Source organism: Rhamphochromis longiceps, linkage group LG1, assembly GCF_057381845.1.
Source record: "Rhamphochromis longiceps isolate RC_006_pf linkage group LG1, R_longiceps_female_GT1.1, whole genome shotgun sequence".
NCBI classification, from domain to species: Eukaryota; Metazoa; Chordata; class Actinopteri; order Cichliformes; family Cichlidae; genus Rhamphochromis; species Rhamphochromis longiceps.
The window spans coordinates 9,314,407-9,334,018 of NC_140557.1; the positions used below are offsets into that span (position 1 = coordinate 9,314,407).

A 19,612-nucleotide genomic window follows, 5' to 3' on the forward strand; every position below is an offset into this window, starting at 1 on the left:
TTCGCGTCCCATGGATACATATGAGATGACCTTTTTGTCTCTTACTTCTTGATCGAAAGCCATATTGAACATTGAAATGCCCTGCAGCTGGCATGAGGCGATGCCTGCCTCCTCTGAATGCTCGTTTGAGTTTGGATGGTGCAGATGCGTGGGTGTCCTGCTCTTTCTCTCTTACTTTTTTTTTTTCCTCCCAATTTCATTTTCAGAGTATTGTGCTTGCTGTGGTTCAAGGACATTATGTAATGCTTATAAGAGCACCTCATCTGGAGAAGTGCCATTGAGACACAGAGTTTGCAGAACTCATTTTAGAAATGAAAACTTGCCTGTGAAAGACATTAGTAACTAAGGACACTGAACCGAAAAGGAATTCAGCAGGTGAATAACTCTAAGACAAGGAAAGTCTTTATTTTTACCAATTTTTGAAGGATATTTAGGGAGCGATGCAATATTCAACGATATAATGCAAATATTACTGTTCTTACAGTTAATTTGCTCGGTGTTTATATTTTTTCCTATAGAGCTTTTTAGCCTCAAGCTTGTAGTCATTTAGTTGGTACACAGCGCTGCTCTTGGTGGGTGCTGTTTTGTGTTTGTGCATTCACATTTTCAGAAATATGTGGTGTTTGCATGCCACAGGGAGGCTTGCGGCACTTTCCTGCTCCAACAAGCTGCTCATTGTGCTTGGCTGGTTAATGAGTGATTAGCCAGGATTGGCTCTCTGTTTGGGAAGAAGAGCTGGTAGGTGACCTATCGAATGAATAGTGCAGAGACTAAGATAAAAGCTGGGAATGCTGTTGGAAAAATGTCAGATGGGTCTTGGGGTGCACAATTTAAATTGGAATAGATAAGGTTATGTTTCGGGTAAACTGAAAAGCACATGCCTTTATGTAGATGTCATAGATGTGCCTTATCTGGTCAACTAGGGTTATTCAAGGGTTATTCAAGTATTTTTATATTTGGTTTCCAGATAAAATGTTGACATATACAGACCCAAACTGCAAAAGTACAAAGCTACAGCATATATCAACACTAGCCAAAGCGGTGATCATGAACTGTAACGAAGATTTAGCCAATTTTGGCAATGGAACAGAAAACGTTATCAGATTGTTTCATAGAGTAGTATGCTTTGAGTTTTTGAGTTGTTTGTGCGATGGTGGCATACATTTTTTTATTTTATTTTTGTTTTTTTTGTTTTTTTCTCATGTGGTTAGTCTTTATTCACCCAGAGACAGCAAAAATATATGTACCAAAACTGAACTGGGGTGGATTTTTAGAAATATCAGTTCTCACTTGGTAAAGTCATCATTTTTGGCTGACGCATACGTCAGTGCTTGTCAACATATGAACAACAGAATTTGAAACGGGAAAAAATACAACTAAAGAGTTATCTGTACAATGCCCAACTGCTGCATCAATCTGGCTCTGTTCCTTTTAGAAGTCCCAATGCTCCTGCTTGTCATAGAGTTGCCTGTAGAGAATGACCTGCTTCCAACCTCTCTCAGCAAGCGTAAACTGCCTGCAACATGTCAGGACTTAGGAGCAAAGCATCAGCTCTGGCTTAAGGGAGCGCCTCATCATTGGTCTGTTGACTTAACCAAAGTTACTTGGCTATGTTCTCTTTTGGGTTTACTCTAAAGCATGGGTGGAGTTTACAGCCATAACGTAATTTATTTCAACAAACACTGGTCCACCTGTTGCATTGCAACTGCACTAGACAGAAGGAGACAAATACACAAATAAAAGAGGGTGTCCATGTGGTTGATGAGAATCTGTGGTAGTGGTGACACAGTAGAAAGATAACTCATTTGCCAAAAGGATTTTGAATAATGCTATGTAATCATCAGATGCTGTAGGGCAGGGTCCCCAATCCCAGTCCATGAGGGCCGGTGTCCCTGAAGGTTTTAGATCTCACCCTGGGTCAACACACCTGAATCACATGATTAGGTCATTACCAGGCCTATGGAGAACTTCAAGACATGTTGAGAAGGTAATTTATCCATTTAAATCAGCTGTGATGGATCAAGGACACATCTAAAACCTGCAGGGACACCGGCCCTCGTGGACTGGGATTGGGGACCCCTGCTGTAGGGCAACAAAATAGTGCTCTCTTTCGTGCAGTATTAGCATAGCTATGTAGGCCAGCCTGCAGTGTAGGAAGATGACAGACGAGTAAGTGACATTTACACCAGGGTAGAGAAGAAAGGTCTTGGCCAGTATCCCAAAAAGTTGATTCTGTTCATCTGGATGTTGCGTTTTCAGTGGAAGAAACATTTCATTACTTATCCAAGTAACTTCAGTCTCAGTTGACTGGAGATGTTTTATTCACATGTACTGTCTATAAGGTTGAGGAAACCTTCAGTTAGCCAGGACTGAAGAAATGACTTGGTTGAGTGACGAAACGGCTCTTCCACTGAAAACGCAATGGCCAGATGAACAGAATCAATGTTTTGGGAATTCCTTACCTGGAAGATTGAGTATGCATTAGGATGTCTTAGCCAGTATTTTTAACTAGTTTTGTTAATTTGAGTTTTATTGTCGGGCATAATATAGGCATTTCTCAAAGTATTAGAAATAACAGGAAAATGCATTGATTTTTGTCAAACAAAGCAGTATTGATATACTTTATTTTTTACAATTTATATAAATTCGGAGTGTTTAAAAAAACAAAGTTATTATTTTTACTGTTTATTGACACATCCTACTGTAATATCACTGTCATAAATAATAACGTTACAATCTGGTAGCATCACAAACCTCATGTAATTGGGGATTCCCCAAAGGTCTCGAGGGAACACCCTGTACACGTAATGGGCAAATTATGATTTGATATCCTCCTTTTCTCTCTTCTTTAATACGGTTCTGTCAGACGCTTCCTTCTTTAGAAACAGCGATCTACTTCCCCACCGTCGCACCATAGTTTATCTTCTGATTGTTTACATTCTCTCTTTAATATTGCAGGATCTTTTCATTATGATATAAAGGGCCTTCTTATTAGCCTCTGCACATATATAGTTTCATTGAATGCTTCTGTTTTGTTGTGTAGAAAAAGAAAGCCACAGTCTTTAAAATATCATTTCTTTCGCATACGCCACACTCACTTCCTCCTTTGTGGGGCTGTCACATGGGTCACTGCCAACGCCATTTGGGAGGCAGTGGTCCAGTGGAGCAGCCCAAAGCTTCAGGCTCAGGTGTCACACGGTCAAAAGACTGGTGTTCTGTTAATGCATTGTAAGCTCATCTATTCTGGCTTGGTGATCTGTCTTCTAGTTGATAGTTGTTGTAGCAATAAAGATTTGTGTTATGCTTTTGTGGCTGCATCTCTCATTTGTCAGTAATCATGGAATGGATTTCAGTTTTAGAGCCTTTTAAGGATCATTACTGCTCCTCTTGATGACAGGAACCGTGTGTCCATAAATGAATAATAAATGCTTGGGTCTTATCTGCATCTGTGCTTATCTATCCCAAATAGATTCACTGTTTGTCTTGACAGGACTTAAAATCTGTCATTCCTTTCATAACAGCATCCATCTGTGACTAATTATGCAGTGGCTGCAGGATTTTTTTTTTGATTTTTTTTTTTACGAAACTGTCCTTGCACAGTTGTTAGGGAAATGAGTCACGGTTGTTAAGGAAGTGAAATGGTGTGCGGTCGACTGTATGTCGCAGGGTATGACTGGCCTTCATCTGAGAGCTCTCAGAGCACTCAAAACCTCTGCAGGTGTTCGATGTTTGAGCTCTGCAGATCTTCTTTCACATTTGGAAATAAAGAGAAAATATGGGAACAATGTAGCAATGTGATTGTACAGCTTATGTTTATGTATATCTTAATTGGTTTTAGTGTGATAGAGCAATCCAAAACTCATGGCAGCAACATCCGCAGTCAGTTACTCTGCGTTGTGTGGTAAGTGTGATCAAAGCAATGATTGGTGACAGCTGACAGCATACTGAACAAAAAGCTCACTGTGTTCCTCTTTTGACTCCTGGGTGATGCAAGAGTGTGTCAAATACCAATAGTGTGTGTGTGTGCACCATCTCTCAACACAACACAATGTTTTTAGTTAATCTTTGTATCACTATGAACAAGTATTTTGATGGTTTTAAGAAATTGGGAAATTATAGTGTTTATAAAACTCACTTGCAGACTGTAAAAGCTGCTTCTTCATTCAGTTCAAGTGAAGAAAAAGCTAGCAGACACTGAACTTGGACCAAAAGCGATGCCTTTCACTGGATTTGATTAAGTTACTTGATTGTGATAGTTGTAAGTTTATACATTTGCACTTTTTCTACATATGCAGTAAAATCAAACTGTTTCCGACACATAGACTTTACTTCTTACATTTAAAAAAAAACCCCAAAACATTTTCTCTGTACAAGACTCATATATATCATCTGCAGTCAAATTAATTTTGCACATTGGAGTTACTCTTATTTTGGAAATTAACCAGCTAGTTAATTCCTTTTCTATGTTTAACCCCTGGCTGGCTCACTGGGAACCCTTCATGTGTTAGCATCCACAGAGAGACCTTTGACTAATTCCACCATCTTGGGCAGCTAATAACTTGTCTATCACTGCTGCACTGCTGACATGTTCCTTCTATACTATGAAGATGTGCACTGAGGTTTTATTTTGAGTCATTTTCACTTTTTCGTCTTAGTACTGTTGCTTCTTGAGGTTTTTTGTTTGTTTTGTTCTATATAGATATTTTCTTTCTGTCCCTGGATGATCTGAGGAAGTAAAATAATCAAAAGAACCATCACACCTAAAACTCTAAAGATTGATTTATTCTGTGGTGAATCTTTGTAGGTCCTATAATGTAACCTATGCAAGAGCATTCATGCCTGGTGCATGGTGCATTGTGCATTAATTAGTGTGCATGGTAGAAACAAAGAAAATGCTGGGACGTTTTTTCCGTGCTGGCTCCCCACTCTTCAGTACCCACAGCTGTGGGCTGCAGTGAGTCGATATGTAGTTGCTTTTCTAAGAAGGTGCACATCAGATTATTTAACACGGAAGTTTAAAGCCCATTTAAATATTTTATTCTCTAGCTGATCACATCATGTCTGTCCCAGGAGCAGTCAAACTTTTGTTCTTACATCAGTAGTAATTTAAACTGATCAGTGAGTCATTTTTAAACCAGCGCTTCCAGTATTTTGCCTGGTAGCTCAAGAAAAGTTCGATTTATCAGATTAAATAGCTGTTAGAAGTTGTTCTTCTAATATGCCAAGTGCACGCTTACTAAATATTTAACGAAATAAAAGTAATTAAACATGTGGAACTAATAACTCCAAAAATACTAAAATTAGTTCAAGGTTAGTTTCAGATTTAATCAGCCTTCTTACTGAAGGATGTTTTCCTTCTTTCCACAGGCTACTTATAGAAACTATCCATTTGTTAACTCTTTCTTGGGTTGAACAGTAACTTTATATTGCCCCTGTTTAAGCATGCATACAAAATCGCCCTTTCTTGATGGAGTTGGATGTCATTATAGGATAACTGGAGTCATGCACTAAACAGGGTGAGTTCTTCACACCTGGATGAGCTTGTCTTTATGCTGCACAGTGTGAGACTGTGACTCATATTTGGGAGGGACTGCAGTGAAACTGAAGCAACTCATGTCCGTTCCTTTGAGAGATCCTGCACAGACAGATGCTCAGTAGGAGTAACCTTGCTTTCACCCAATACAGCCAAAAACTCTTCTTCCCACTCAACCACAGAAACCTCAGAATTGGTACTGCTGCCTGAAGACATTCCTGACTGTGTAGCTGTTCATCAGCAATGCTTTTATGCACATTTCTTGGCTTACAGTGGCAAAACATAAGGGGAGGTTTTTGCAAAATGTGTAACTGTAACCCTGCCGCATACTTTCAGACTGCCAACAACAAGGCCTCCATTCAGAATCGGAAAGAAAGTGTGAGCCAATGTAAAGCCTACAATGAAGTGGAACACAGACTAAACACAATTCGGAGGCCAGTCATATGAGGAGGCTGATACAGGAACAAACATTTTAAGAGTGCTAATGAAGACACTCAGCAAAGAGACAAGGATGCTATTAGTCAGCCCTCATTTACTCCAGTCATCCATAGCTCCCAGGAGGCATTTGAGGTAATGAGATCCCTCTGTGCTCTTTCTGCGTCACTCCCACTGTCTGACCTCTCTGTTGCTGGACAGCTGTAATTGAAGGCTTAGCAGAATGCGCCGTGCCATGCTGCACTTATAGCACATGCTGTCAGCATTTCTTTTGCTCATTACACGTGTATTATTTTCCACTGCATGGCTATTTGTCCCACACATGTACAGCAGGGAGTCACTCAATCAGTCTGGTGCTGAGACTTTTGACAAGTGTTTGGCTTACTCCAATAGTTAATAATATTGTACTTGTCTCCATGGGGAAATGTCTCATCTATTTGACCTGTCCTAACCACAATCATACAGCAATCACAGAGCAAAGCTTGTGGATCTGCGCCAGTACACAAGCGTGCGCCTTGTGTAAGTGTAATGGCAGGATTATTCCTGCCTAACGTGTCAATCTTATGGTGTGGGAGGAAAAGAGAAACTTGCAAATGCGGTGATGCAACAATGATAATTACCATGCAACTATAGAAGGAATCAAATTTTCCTCTTTTCCACTGCTGGGGTATTTTAGAATTTAAAATCCTTTCCTGAAGGGGAATTTGTCACTCATGTTCTGTGGGTTGGGAGAGTATCGCTCAATACAAAAGGTACATTTACCTGGAGCCTAATATTCAAGTGCTGACAGACCCATAATACTTCATATTTCAGCTGATTACAGTAGGGTTACCCGTTGACTTGCATGCATGCCTGCTTGACTTTAATCTGGTGTCAGACTCGAGGCCTGCACCCAGTGCAGGACACATGTCAAACTAAACTGGCGATCATACCCTTACCTCACTAACAAATATGCTAACACACATTAGCATGGAAAAGGTTGGAAAAGCTGATCCATAAAACAGACCATTTCATGAGAGTTTGGACTCACAGCAGAGCTGTGCAGCCCAGAATCTTTATTAATATTATTCCTCTCATTATTTTTACTGAAGCTTGTCGAACAACCACCGAGTTGTCATGTTCACACTTGTGAAATAGGCGATGTCAAGCTTGTAGGATACCTGAGGATATAGTTTAAGCGATTGCTCTGTATTATCACCAGTTATAATATTTAGCTTTGTGAAAAAGCTTCTGGTGTAATATTATTTTGTTTAACTAAATTGTATACTATTCAGAAGTAGCTTTATGTGGACCCAGTTATACATGAGAAAGCTATGTGAAACTTTATCAACTCTAAACTGTATGTAGGTTTCTGGCCCTTGATGTGAGTGAGTTTGACACCATTGGAATAAATTGCAGCAGGTTGTGTGTTTTTCCTCTTTAAAAAAAAGACTTTTCAAAGTGAATTGATCCCTTGCATAGCATTTGTATTTCATGTAAACACTTGAAGAAATAAGAGCAGCACAGTGCTGGCAACAACTACTCTGAAGAGATGATAAATATCCATCTTCAGGGAGCTCATCAAACATTCGCTAAAGAGATAAGATGGCCATTGAGGAAGACAAATGTATAATGATTTCATAACTGTAGCCAAAGTCCCACAGCTATTCTGATTAAATGGGCGGTGCATGTAAACACCAAGACACTGTCAACTCACCAGTCGTGTAATAGCACTGTTGGCCACTTGCATAACTTTTGCTTATTCCATGCTCTTGGGATCAGTGTTCCTAGTGTGCTGGGTGCGAGCGTCCAGAGACAGGGTGTGTTTGACAACAGTCGTTGGTCCTCTTAATTTTGGGCCAGAGCCAGGCAGCTCTTGGAGCCTTTGCAGACAGACTGACTACTCCCTGCATGTAAGCAAAGTGTCATATAAAATCTCCAATCATGAGTTGAATTCCTGAAGCTGTTTTAATACACCCTGTTTATATTCTTACATCAGATTTGTAGAAATAAAACAAAAAAAGGAAAATATTTTACAAATAGCTGCTAAGATTCATTTTAAGATAAAATTTGTTCTTAAAGTCGACAAAGATTCGTGCAGTGACTGCATAGATCAGAGCCATGACTACTCCATATTCCAAATAATTTTTTTTAATATCAATTTTTAGGAGGTTAACACTAACACCTACTCCGCCTAAATCCCACCACTGTACACAGATGTTTTGAATAACAACGAGTTCGTGCTTGCTTCCTGGCCTCCCACCCACAAGCATTGCATAAATAATTTTTCTACAGGGCAAAAGCATTTTGTAAGCCTCTTATTCTCTACTTGTTTTTTTTTTTTTTGTTTTTTTACCATCTCAATTATGCATTTAAAAATATACATTTTGAACTTTTGGAAAATACCTGCATCAGCCATTGCACAGCAACGTGAGGAGGAGGAGCACAGTGGCTAAGTTCAGGCAGCCTGATGTTGACCAGAGATACCGGGAACAAGTTTATTCAGTTCACATGTATGAAACTGCCGATATGCTGCCTCTGATAAAAAGGCTACTTTTTCAGTTTGCAGAATTTAAGATGGTTCTGATTACTCGGAAACCTTGGTCAGAGATTGGGAGCTCTCTGTCATACCAAGTAACAGTTTCCATGGTGGAAATTGTTACTAACTAAGAGGTGTCTTCTTGCTTTTGAAATTTCTTTCCACACATCTCTAAACACTGTGCTGACATATTCTTGGTTTGTTGTGCATGCACTGCATGATTGTGGTTTAAGTTGATCTCAGTAGTACTGTACGAGTGTCCAATGAAACATGTTTCCACAAGAGTTTTTTCAGTCTAGAAAGAAGTTGACTATAATTAGTTAAATCATGAACTTCTAGCTAGAATGATCTGTAAAAATGGGTATTATTTGCCAGTAGAATTGCATTAATATCAAAACCTACAAAATGGTAAACAAAACTGTAAAACGATTCTAGTGCAGCACATAATGCAAGTATAAGCTGGCCCCTTCCAAGTTGTAATTTAAAATTGTACTGTAAATGTACTGGTGGTTATAGCAAGAGCAGTAGATGATGCCAATTTAACTCTTTTACTTGATTTGGCTTCAAGGTTTTGTGTGTGTGTGTGTGTGTGTCTGTCAAGCTTTAGTTACATTGTTTGTTCAACCTTTTTTATTTGTTAATAAATTGTGATTGGCTGATTCACCCTGTGGACTGAATGGGACAGCTCCCAGTTAACCTGTCAGACATGATTTGGCGTTTACCATTGGGCTACTGTTTATGTCAGTCCTATATTCTTTATTAAAGCCATTGCATATTTATATTTCCTTTTTACCTCACTCCTTTTCATCTTTCTCATAGTGATCCATCAGCACCTGTTTGGGGAACATCATTTTGACCTAATAATTTCTTTGCCTACTAGCTTCACAGCTGACAGTACTTCCTGTCAAAGCTCCTGCCAAAAACAACCAGCAAGAAATAGCAGCTGTATTAGCATGCTACGTGTTTGAGGTGTATGCTATATGCAAACTTTAGTCATATGAGTCTAGAAGTCTCTTTTTATATCAGCAGCTTTGTGTGGGATTTTAGACCTTCAGCTTTCAGGTCACATGTGCATTCACTTTCATTGTTATTATCCCTTTGAACTTGCCTTCAGATAGACATTAAATCTGTACTGTACATAGCACCACAGCTGTGGCTCTTACCTTTCCTTGTACTTTGCAGTAATGTGATTTCTGTGTGTGAATAGAACCAACTACAGACTAATGTAGAACCGATCTAGAACTAGACCTTTTCAATAAAAAAACAAACAAAATCAGACAGTTTCTCATAGAAGGTGTGTGTTGCTTTAGTTTAAAGGTGATGGGTACATATCAAAGGCTTACTGTCATGGTCTCGGGCCATGTGGGCCCAGTATTCTCAGTTTTTGTATGTTTTGTATTTCATTCCCTAGTCATGCCTTGGTTCCTAGGATTATTTAGTTATGATGATCCTTATTTGGTTACCTCCTGTGTGCCCCTGTGTATCTGTGAGCCCTCGTCTCTCCTTGTGTTTTATTCTATGTTTTCCCCAGCCCGTTATGTCTGTGTCCTCCCCGTGCTCTCTCCCCTCCTGTTTGAACCTCTGTACTTCCTGTTTTACTTTGGGACTCCCGCACCTGTATACGACATGTTATGTTCACCCCGCCCTGTCTCGTTATAATTATCAGTGTCACCTGTGTTCCCCATGTGCTCCCACTTCCCTCGTTAACCCTCTGTGTATTTATGTCTGCGTCTCTCTCAGTTCTGTGTCGCGTTCTCCCTCATGCTGTGTGTGATTCTCCCTGTGTTTCTTGGTGAGCTTTATATTTAGTTTTCCCAGTTTAGTTTTGTATTACCCGTGATCTGCCTTTCCAGCAATAAAGCTGTGATTTTGAGTTTATCCCCTGAGTCCATGGGTTTGCATTTTGGGTCCTCATCCTGCCTGCCACACAGCGAGCCATGACACTTACAGTACATATTTGTTTAGCTAGCTATGGTTTTCATATCTACAATATCTCTCTATTGGTAGATTAGCTTAGTCAGAGCATGTAACTCAAATGTGCTACTGTAAAGTAAGTATTGTAACAAATACTCATGTTCAGCTGCATGTTAACACGTGTCTGATTAGCCAGTCACATGTTAGCAACTCGGTGCATTTAGACATGTAGAAATGGTCAAAATAACCTGCTGAAGTTCAAACTAAGGATCTGGGGAAAATGGTGATGAGGTGACTCTGAATGTGTCATTGTTGTTGGTGACTGACAGGCTGGTCTGAGTATTTCAGAAACTGCTGATCTACTGGGATTTTTCCCGCACAGCCATGTCTGCGATGATTTGCAGAGACCGGTCCAAAAAAAGGGAAATGAGCAGCAGTTCTGCCGTCTTCATGCTAGAGGTCAAAGGAGAATGGTCAGACTCCTTTGAGCAAATAGGAAGGAAATGGTAACTTAAAACGTACTAATTACAAACAGTATGAAGAACAGCATTGCTGAACACACTACATGTCAAACCTTCAGGCAGATTGGCTACAGCAACAGAAGAGCACACTAGGTGCCCCTCATGTCAGTTAAGAGCAGGAAACTGATGCATTTCACACGGGCGCGCTAAAGTTGAATAACAGAAGATTGGAAAAACTTTGTCACAGTTTGGTGTATAGAACATGAAAGCACAAATCCATCGTGACTTGTGTCAACAATTCACGCTGCTGCTGCTACTGCTGCTGCTGCTGGTGTAATGGTGTGGAGATATTTTCTTGACACGCTTAATAGCAGCTGTTGCTCACCATGTCTTTATGACCACAGTGTACCCCTCTTCTAATGGCTGCTGGATATCCAGCTGGAGAATGTGCCATGTCACATAGGCAAAATTATCTCGAATGTATTTTTGGAACATGAGTTCACTGTATTCAAATGACTCCACACTCATGAGGTGGAGATTCACATATTGGATGTGCAGCTGACAAACTTTGTCATCATATCAATACAAACCAAAACCTCCGAGGAATGTTTCCAGCACCTTGTTGAATCTGTCATGTATAATTAAGGCTGAACGAGTTCCAGCCTGGCACTGGAAAAGTGTACATAATGAAGTGGCTGGTGAGTGCATGTGTAGGTACTGTATATCATATTTTGATGCAGAAACTCCACCACTGCAGGAATGTGATAAGTACAATATAGAAAGATTAGTGTGTTTATAGAAAAAAATTTCCTGGGACTACTGACAGACTCTTTCAAAACAAAGATTGTCATCAGTCTGGGGTGTGCCCAAAGAAAAACAAACACATGCATGTACGGCTCAGCTGAAGCAAACATTTACCCGTCTTCTTTCTGCTACTATTGTGTAATGGATACTATGTAATTGTACTGTTTGTTTGTGTTGTGTTGAGACCCATTTACCACAACTTGTTTTCAATGTGGAACAAGACATCAACCCACTAAACAAACATTCACAAGCAAATATTGAGAATCTAAAATATTTTCATGCACACAGTATGGATGCATATAGTGCAGTTCCACTGAAACCTCTGCATAAATGTAAATGTTTTACATCTAGTGTATCTGTTAGCAAGTTTTATCCAATATGAACGAATCGCAGAAGACATGTCTCTGATGTTTTTCCATCTTTTGGTGACCCTGTCTCAGGATCCTGGCCAGACATGACCGATGACAGATGAGGGTGTGGTGTGGCACATCTCACACATGCACACCAGCAGAGTGTCGTTTTTATTAGAGCACTCCAAGAATTTGATTATAACCAAAGGCCTTGCATTTCTGGCAGTTTCAGGATTGACCTCCATTGTCTGTACTTCCCAGAGATAATAGAAGATGTCATCCAGTACATTTTCCCCAAATGCCCGGAAATCTTTGCTTCTGTGGCCACACAGAAGAGCGTTGTAGGCTGGGTTTACTCATGTATACCCATGTGAAAGCTTTAGTAATGTTTTACTCGTTATCCACTCATAGTTAAAGGATGTTCAGACTCCTCAGTGGCTTGCTGGTAAAGTGAAAGAAAACCAGCGCATTCATGTATGAATGCACATTATAAATTATGAACACAGTTAAAACAAGACTAGTTACAACAGTAGATTAGTAGATTGTAGAAAACATGCACCAGATGGCCCTGTCAGCAGACAGAGCTTTATGGTAGCCTGGAAAATTACCATCACCGTGTTGATCTGAAGCTGTCTCCCATTTCTGTTGGAGTAGCTCTGCATGATATCCACGGTAGGTTTTGTTTCGCTGTGTAAACAGCTCTCCTCTCTGCTAGATGCAGATGTTGAGATTTCTCTTTGAGTGGTAATGCCGGTAGTAAGCTGGCTGGCGTACTAAGGGATAATTATGGTTTTCTTATTGGTGGCGGCAGCGGTGGTGGTGGGGAAATGGGCTGGTGCATACAGAGGGTTCCTTCTGCTACAGATTTACAGGATGGAGCCTGTCTGGTTATGAAACGTGACATGGGGATGTGGCTGGCTATACCAGCTGGAAACAATGGTCTCTCTCACCGTATAGCATTCTTTCCACTCTTTCTTACTAAACTTTCTCTACAAATTACATGTTTTTGGGAAACAAAACCTTCCACAAAGGTCATCTCACATTGTGCGTCATCAATCTTATATATGTTGAAAGCACAAGTACAAATATTGAACGGGGTCAAATGGCTACAGTAACATTTGTAATCAACAAACAGCCTCACAACATGTATAGTTCAGATAGGTAGATATTTTTTATTAAATATGAAGAGCTGTGAAGTTTTCTAAAGATTTCTCCCTTTCGTTGGGTCTACAGGTGTTTTCCCAATCCATAATGCATATGAGAAGGAAATGGCTTAGACAAATTCAATCAGTGCTTTCCCAGGATTGGATTTGGACGATGGTTGATATGTTTAGATGTAAATTCTATGCTTCTTTAAATCAATAAGCTCCTCGTTGGAGTGCTCTTTGTGTCAAGCAGAAAAATTGGTGACTTGGGCTCAGTTTGTGGAAGCAAATGTGAAACAGTCGAGCAGCAGCAGCCAGCTTCCGAGCACGTGGTGTTTTCGCTTGCACTTCCTGTATTTATTATCAGCAACAGCATTTAAAGCTTAAATCATTGCTGAAATAGCATCCTGCTAATATTGTTAAGGGTCAGCAGCTCCCTCTGGTCAACATGGTTAATTTAATACCAGTAGACAGTACTGGGAGGAGAGTTGGAGATATGGAAAAGGACAAAACCTAATCTAATATGCTGGTTGCATTTTTGTACATACATAAGTCATCAGTTTATGTAAAGGTGTACAGGCAATGTCCTCCACAATTACAAAGGTAGCCCACCCCTAACCTACCCCTGTCCCGACTGGGATAAACCTTGTTCCATGTACTGACTGAAATATGATAGTATTAATCATAATTGATTATGCCTTGATTATGGCGCTCGGAGCAAGTCATTCAGGACATTCAAGCACTTCATGTTACTACACACTGTTACTCTCTGTTTAGGTTTGGTAACATCTGGTTTAAATTCAGGATTCAGGCACAGTTTACATTAGATTTCTAGCTACAGACAGAGCAATCATTTATATTAACTGACAGAGTAGATTTATCTATCTCTCTATCTGGTGCAACGATACACAAAATTCACGGTTCGGTTCGATACTTTGGTGCCACGGTTCGATACTTTTTTCGATACAAAAAAATGTTCATGCCTTTTTAATTTGTCATTTATTAAAATTATAAATATATATTTTAACTCAGAAGTACAGTTTTTAAATTTAATGTTGCTGAAACAACAAAATAATTTTTAAAAAAATCTATCTGATCGAGAAATCACTCATCTTTGGAAAAGAGAGTTTATTACAGAGAAATGGATCTTTCCAAAATAAAAGCTATACTATACGCTTCTTCTGGGCTATATTCTCAGCAGCATATTAAACATATCAGGTCCCCATAAGGAGCATCGTGTGTGTGTGTGTGTGTGTGTGTGTGTGTGTGTCTATATATGTGTGTATGTATATGTGTATGTGTGTGTATATATATGGCTGAAAATGAAATCAGCGATAGTTCCTAAATATATAAATTTGCTTTTAGTTAATTTTTGTGCAGAAGTGTACAAAAGTAAAGTGCAGCATTGAGATTTGCAAATTAGAGGGTCATGTTTAGATATGTGTGACTTAAATTCTTGGTAATACTAAGCGAGCTCTGTCAGGTGCCTCGGGTTGATATGCCCTTTACCCACATCACCTTTAACCCTGACTCTGTAGAGCATGGGTTGAAAAATGCGGTTGTCTGTCTTTAACGGAGGTCACTCTTTGTCCCTTTTTTGTCCAAGCTTATTGAATACCAACACAAAGGCGACCATAAAAGCAGAGTAGTTTTCTTTTGGAATGAGGCCTGCCTGTTTGCTCTCCATAAAAAGGATTCAAATGGGCTTATGCTTGGTGATGATTCAACTAGATCAGATAACATTGGCTTATTTCCAATGAGGTGATTACTTAGCATAAATAGAATAGATTGACCATTTCTGGGCAGCGCTCAAGCATACAATTTGAAATCATCAATGAAGAATTCACGCCCTTTCAGTCAGACTCTGAAAGTAAGAATTTGATGGGCTAAATCACAGAGCCAAAACAGATTGTGTCAAGGTCTAAAAATCCAGGCGCTGCACTGTATCTAGTCGCTTGACAGGACACCTCTAGTTGCTTCCTGTTAGGCAACTGGTGTTTTTGGCTACCCAGCAGATACTTACTCCTGCTTTGTTTCCCGAGAGGCTGAAGATGTCATTCTGCTGCTTAACAGACTGCTGGTACACAACATACGAAAAGTATCCGTGAGTCAATATGGAGAAAGGATGTCAAACAAGTGGTCTCGCAGCCCCAGCTAGCTTTCCTGTCCCTGGTTTGGTGATGCAGAGCTAAGACAGTAGTGATTTTTTTATTTTTTTGTATTTTAGATCCGGACAAGTCATTAAGATTTTGTAACTAAGCAATAGTAATTTAAAACTGTACAGGTGAAGGGTCGTCAGCATGATAAATAATAACAGTAGACTCAGAATGTGGGACAGCTGACAGGTATTACTAAATATCACTTATTGTTCTTAAGCATCTCAGTTTGTTTGTCGTCTGTTTTGTAAATGAATCACTCATTAAATATGAGAACATGACAGATCACCTGTAGTGGCTTATATTCTTTACATTCATTGGACTGTGCTCTGTGAATATGTCCTCAGGCTGTTAATACAGAGGTCTGCTGGAACTTCCTCAATCATTCGAGAGCTACCTGGATGTTAGCCTGGAATCATGCATAAGCACTCAGTTTTATGTGTGACACATCAACATAATCTTTGCTCATTGCCTTGTGCCATCCTCTGGATTTGCCTTACAGTGGGTTTGTCCAGAAAATGAAAATGAGAATCAAGTTTAAGGGTTTTTATTTATTTTTTTGCAAAGGCAGGTGTATGTTAGTGTAACTTTTTCATTTTAGTCACATACACATATGATGGTTACCACACTTGTCATAGTCATTGTCTTTTCTTCTGGAACTATCCGTTTTGAGAGCTCCCAGTCATCTCACCCTCCCTTTTCCTTGACTCCAGGACCTATACTTCCTACTGCTCAGAAGCAAGCACACAGTGACGTTGGTTGGTTTTGTATGGCTGCTGATCGAGGATTCAGTGACGCCAATTTACAAGGGTGCTATGTGATCCTTTCATTTGCCAGGCTTTTATAGTGAAAGGCCTGGCAGTCAGTGCAGCAGTTTCAATCCTACTTGCTGAGAGACTCCGCTCTATTGAGGCATACAGCCCTGTGTGTTGTCCCAGCTCCATGCCACAGAGCAGCCACAGGTTTGATGGTTCTGCTTTTTTGCTATGGTTACTTTAGAGTTGAAGTATAAAAAGCAGTGTAAGAGTCAGGCCCTAGAGCTTTGACATGTGGTCAATGAGAGTCTTTGCAGTGTGGATTGGTTACCTAAAGACTAGACAAACCCATTAAATACATAAGACAATGGGTCATCCTTTCATCAGTGATTGAAGTTTTGTTTTTGTTTTTTAAATTTCTTTCCTTGTGTGCGGTCATTGAGGGGGAAAAATGGAGCTTATTGGCTTTGTTCTCCATTTGCACTTCAGGCTTTTCTCTGCTTGTGTTTAGATTTTCCACTTAAATTCTAAGAGCCAATAAAATCATCTCTTAACAGGTTTAAACTAAATTCCTTCTAATCTCCTCTATTGGTAAATCTAAAAATAAGTTTTAAAAAGCCTCTTTCCCCACAAATTATACTTTTACTAGACAATTATGGCTTCTTTTACAGCTTAGTCCAGGAAGCCAACACGAACATCTCTTCTCACTCCACCAGTCCCATGAACAAATCTTATGGATAAGCCAAAAACAGGTCTACTTTCCTGTGTCTTTAGTACAGTTTAAAAAGAAAAACTGCTGAATGTTATTTTTTTTTCACTTCACTGTATAGTTTGTTATATAGGAAGATATATTGCCAGATGGCAAATAGAAGGACTGCGAGTCCATTGATAGGTAGTGTCCTTGAGATCTAGTGTAGGTATAATAGCTCCCTTGTTCCCTCGTAGACACACTGTCTGGACTGTTTCACTTCACTTTAAACTGCTTTTTTTTTCTCTCTGCCTTACTCTTCCCTCAGCTCTTTTTATGGCACATGGCATCCGCTTCAGTTGCTATGCGAGAGACAAGTATGAAGTGGTGTCTTCCACACACTGCACACTGGGGCAATGATATAAGCAAGTGGAGGAAATGAGGTTTCTATTAACAGTGGTGTGAAGTTCAAACTGCTTCTATTGAGCTTCAGGACAGCACCTTCTCGTTCTGTTGCTTAGAAATGGACAACAACGTGCAAATTCTCCCCTTTGTATTTTATTTCATTTTTTTGATTTTTTTTTTGTATTATTTTTTGAGGAATTTAATTTCAAATGTCAGCTTTTAGAAGGATTATGTTAAATTTTGTCAAAACGATGGTCAGTTGCTCTCTTTGGTTTTTAGCATATGGTTGTGAGGACCTCAGCTCAAATGTTTTCTTCAAAAGTAGAGCAGGTATTTAGGCCATGTTCTGGTTTACATGCGGACAGTTATAGGAAGCATAAATTTGTGCTTTGTCTGCTTTTGTTACTGGAAGCTGAGCTGTAGCTGTCTGGCTCTTTAGTTTGTTTGTTGAGCAGGCATGCGAGAGAAATAATTTGCATAACTGTACAGGAGCTCAGAAGCTTGTATTATTCAGTTAATGTGACCACTGTGGTCATCCATATGGCTGCTTCCTGTAAAACTTAGAAACACTGGTGTAATCACAAATTCTAAAGAGATCAGGCGTAAATTTGATCCGTATTGAAAACGTTATTTTAGGTGTTGTAAAAGCAGCTCAACAATTCATGTAGTAGACCTCCACAAGAAGTTGTTAAAATAAAAATATGCTAGACATGCTGCATTTGGCAGAGTAGAAAATGCTTTGGGAAGAGGTCAGAGTGACACGTGAGGACGTTTGGTTCGTATCCAGAATAATGCAATTATAAAAAATTGAGAAAAAAAAATTAATAAACCCGACACTTATGAGCTCTGAGAAGCTAAAAGCAGTGTTTTGCAAAAAATAAAAAAACAGAGACCAAACGTTGCTTACTTGAAGAAAAGAAATAATATCGAACCTTCCCTTAGAATCCATTCAGCCATCCGTCCATAATTTTTGGCTTATCCAGTTCTGGGTCCCAGTGGAGTTGGAGCCTCCCCACCTGTCACACAGCGACTGTCCCAGTTGTCAAAGGTTAATTTCTCCTAGAATGAAAAATGAAAAATATTTAAAACCATCTGGATCTTTGATTCAGATCTAACAGAAAGTTGATCAGAAGAGAGCCAGGATCCTGCACATAGCAGACAGGGTTTTTTATGCATAGATTTTACACAAGTATGAGAGTTCAGGTGTGAGTAAACCTGTGCTCTGTGACTGATTTGGATATCTCTTTATGAGCCCATAAAGTGCCTGACTATTTGTTCCCTTGTGTGTAGTGTAAAGCATATGAAAAAGCCCTTAAAATCAATTGAGCCTTAATTTTTTTGCCATGTTTTATATGAAACCTGTGTTCGTTTTGTGATTTTGTGTGTGTGATTTTGAAAATCTTTATCATTTTCGTTTTTCTCTTTCCTTTGTCTTGCCTTCTTCCATCCTTCAGGTGCCTTGCAGGACTGGAGTTCCCGACCTCTGTGCTGAGTTAAATCCTAAATCCTGGTGGGATCACGACTGACCTTTGTTGCTCCGTCATCGGCTCCTGTTTCCCTCCCGCTCTTCCTCCAAACTTCTCTCCTCCCCTTTCTTAAACTCTGTTCCCCTCCTCCTCTGTGTCTGTCGTTCCCGGGCTTATTACTCACTGAAGGGAGCAGCACAGTAGCTGGCAAAGGATGAAGCGGGTCTGCCTGCCAACACCAGACAGAGGATAGAAGCCACAAAAGGACTAGCAAGGGGGGCAAGAGAGGCCAAGAGGAAGAGAGACTGAGAAGAAATCTATCAGAGAGAACCACAACGAAAGTGTGAGAAGCAACAACAATCAAGATGCCTCGCCGGAAAGACAGAAGTTTCATCAGCTAGGAAGGTGCCACTAGCAGATCTATAACTCTGAACATTTTTTTAAACAAACTTCTAACCTGCACACACAAAAATAAGTTGTGGAGACAGATGCTCCTACCCTCTGGAGTCCTTGTTAACACCTGCTATGCCTCTGTAAAAAGTGTTAGCCATGCCAGCCAAGGGAAAGTACCTGTTGAATGACCAGGAGCTCAGAAATGAGGCACTCTACCGCAAATACTCCTGCATCAGCCAGTATCAGCCGCTGGTACTCCTGCTGGGCCTCTCCATGCTCTGCTGTGTAATTCTCCTTATTCTGTTCTTTGCCCTCCGATTGGTGAGTTTTAACATACACATTTGTTTAAAAGTTACACTGACTGCAAACACTGGAAAGCATTATACCTTTTAAATATGAATCCCAGTCTGTGATTTTTAACAATACAGTGATTATATTCATGACCTCTGAGGCAGAGGAGGGGAGTCATTGGAAATGATCAATAGTTCTTTTGAATTCCTTCATGTGACTAATCTTTGGGCTTCAACTGCATAAAAGGTATTAATTGGTATTAAAATGTCTTAAGTCAGTTTTTCATATACTAAGATAT

General features: G+C 39.8%; 1 protein-coding gene across 2 annotated transcripts in view; it reads left to right on the plus strand.

Annotated features, from left to right (window-relative positions):
• The window catches only part of adcy7 (adenylate cyclase 7), a 62,196-nt gene that overhangs the window by 10,999 nt on the left and 31,585 nt on the right, over positions 1-19,612 (plus strand). For both annotated transcript variants that reach the window (XM_085425420.1, XM_085425503.1), the window contains exon 2: positions 18,619-19,344. In XM_085425420.1, coding sequence (XP_085281546.1) covers positions 19,180-19,344 — 165 coding nt within the window. In that variant the 5' untranslated portion in view covers positions 18,619-19,179. The remainder of the gene's footprint in view (positions 1-18,618; positions 19,345-19,612) is intronic.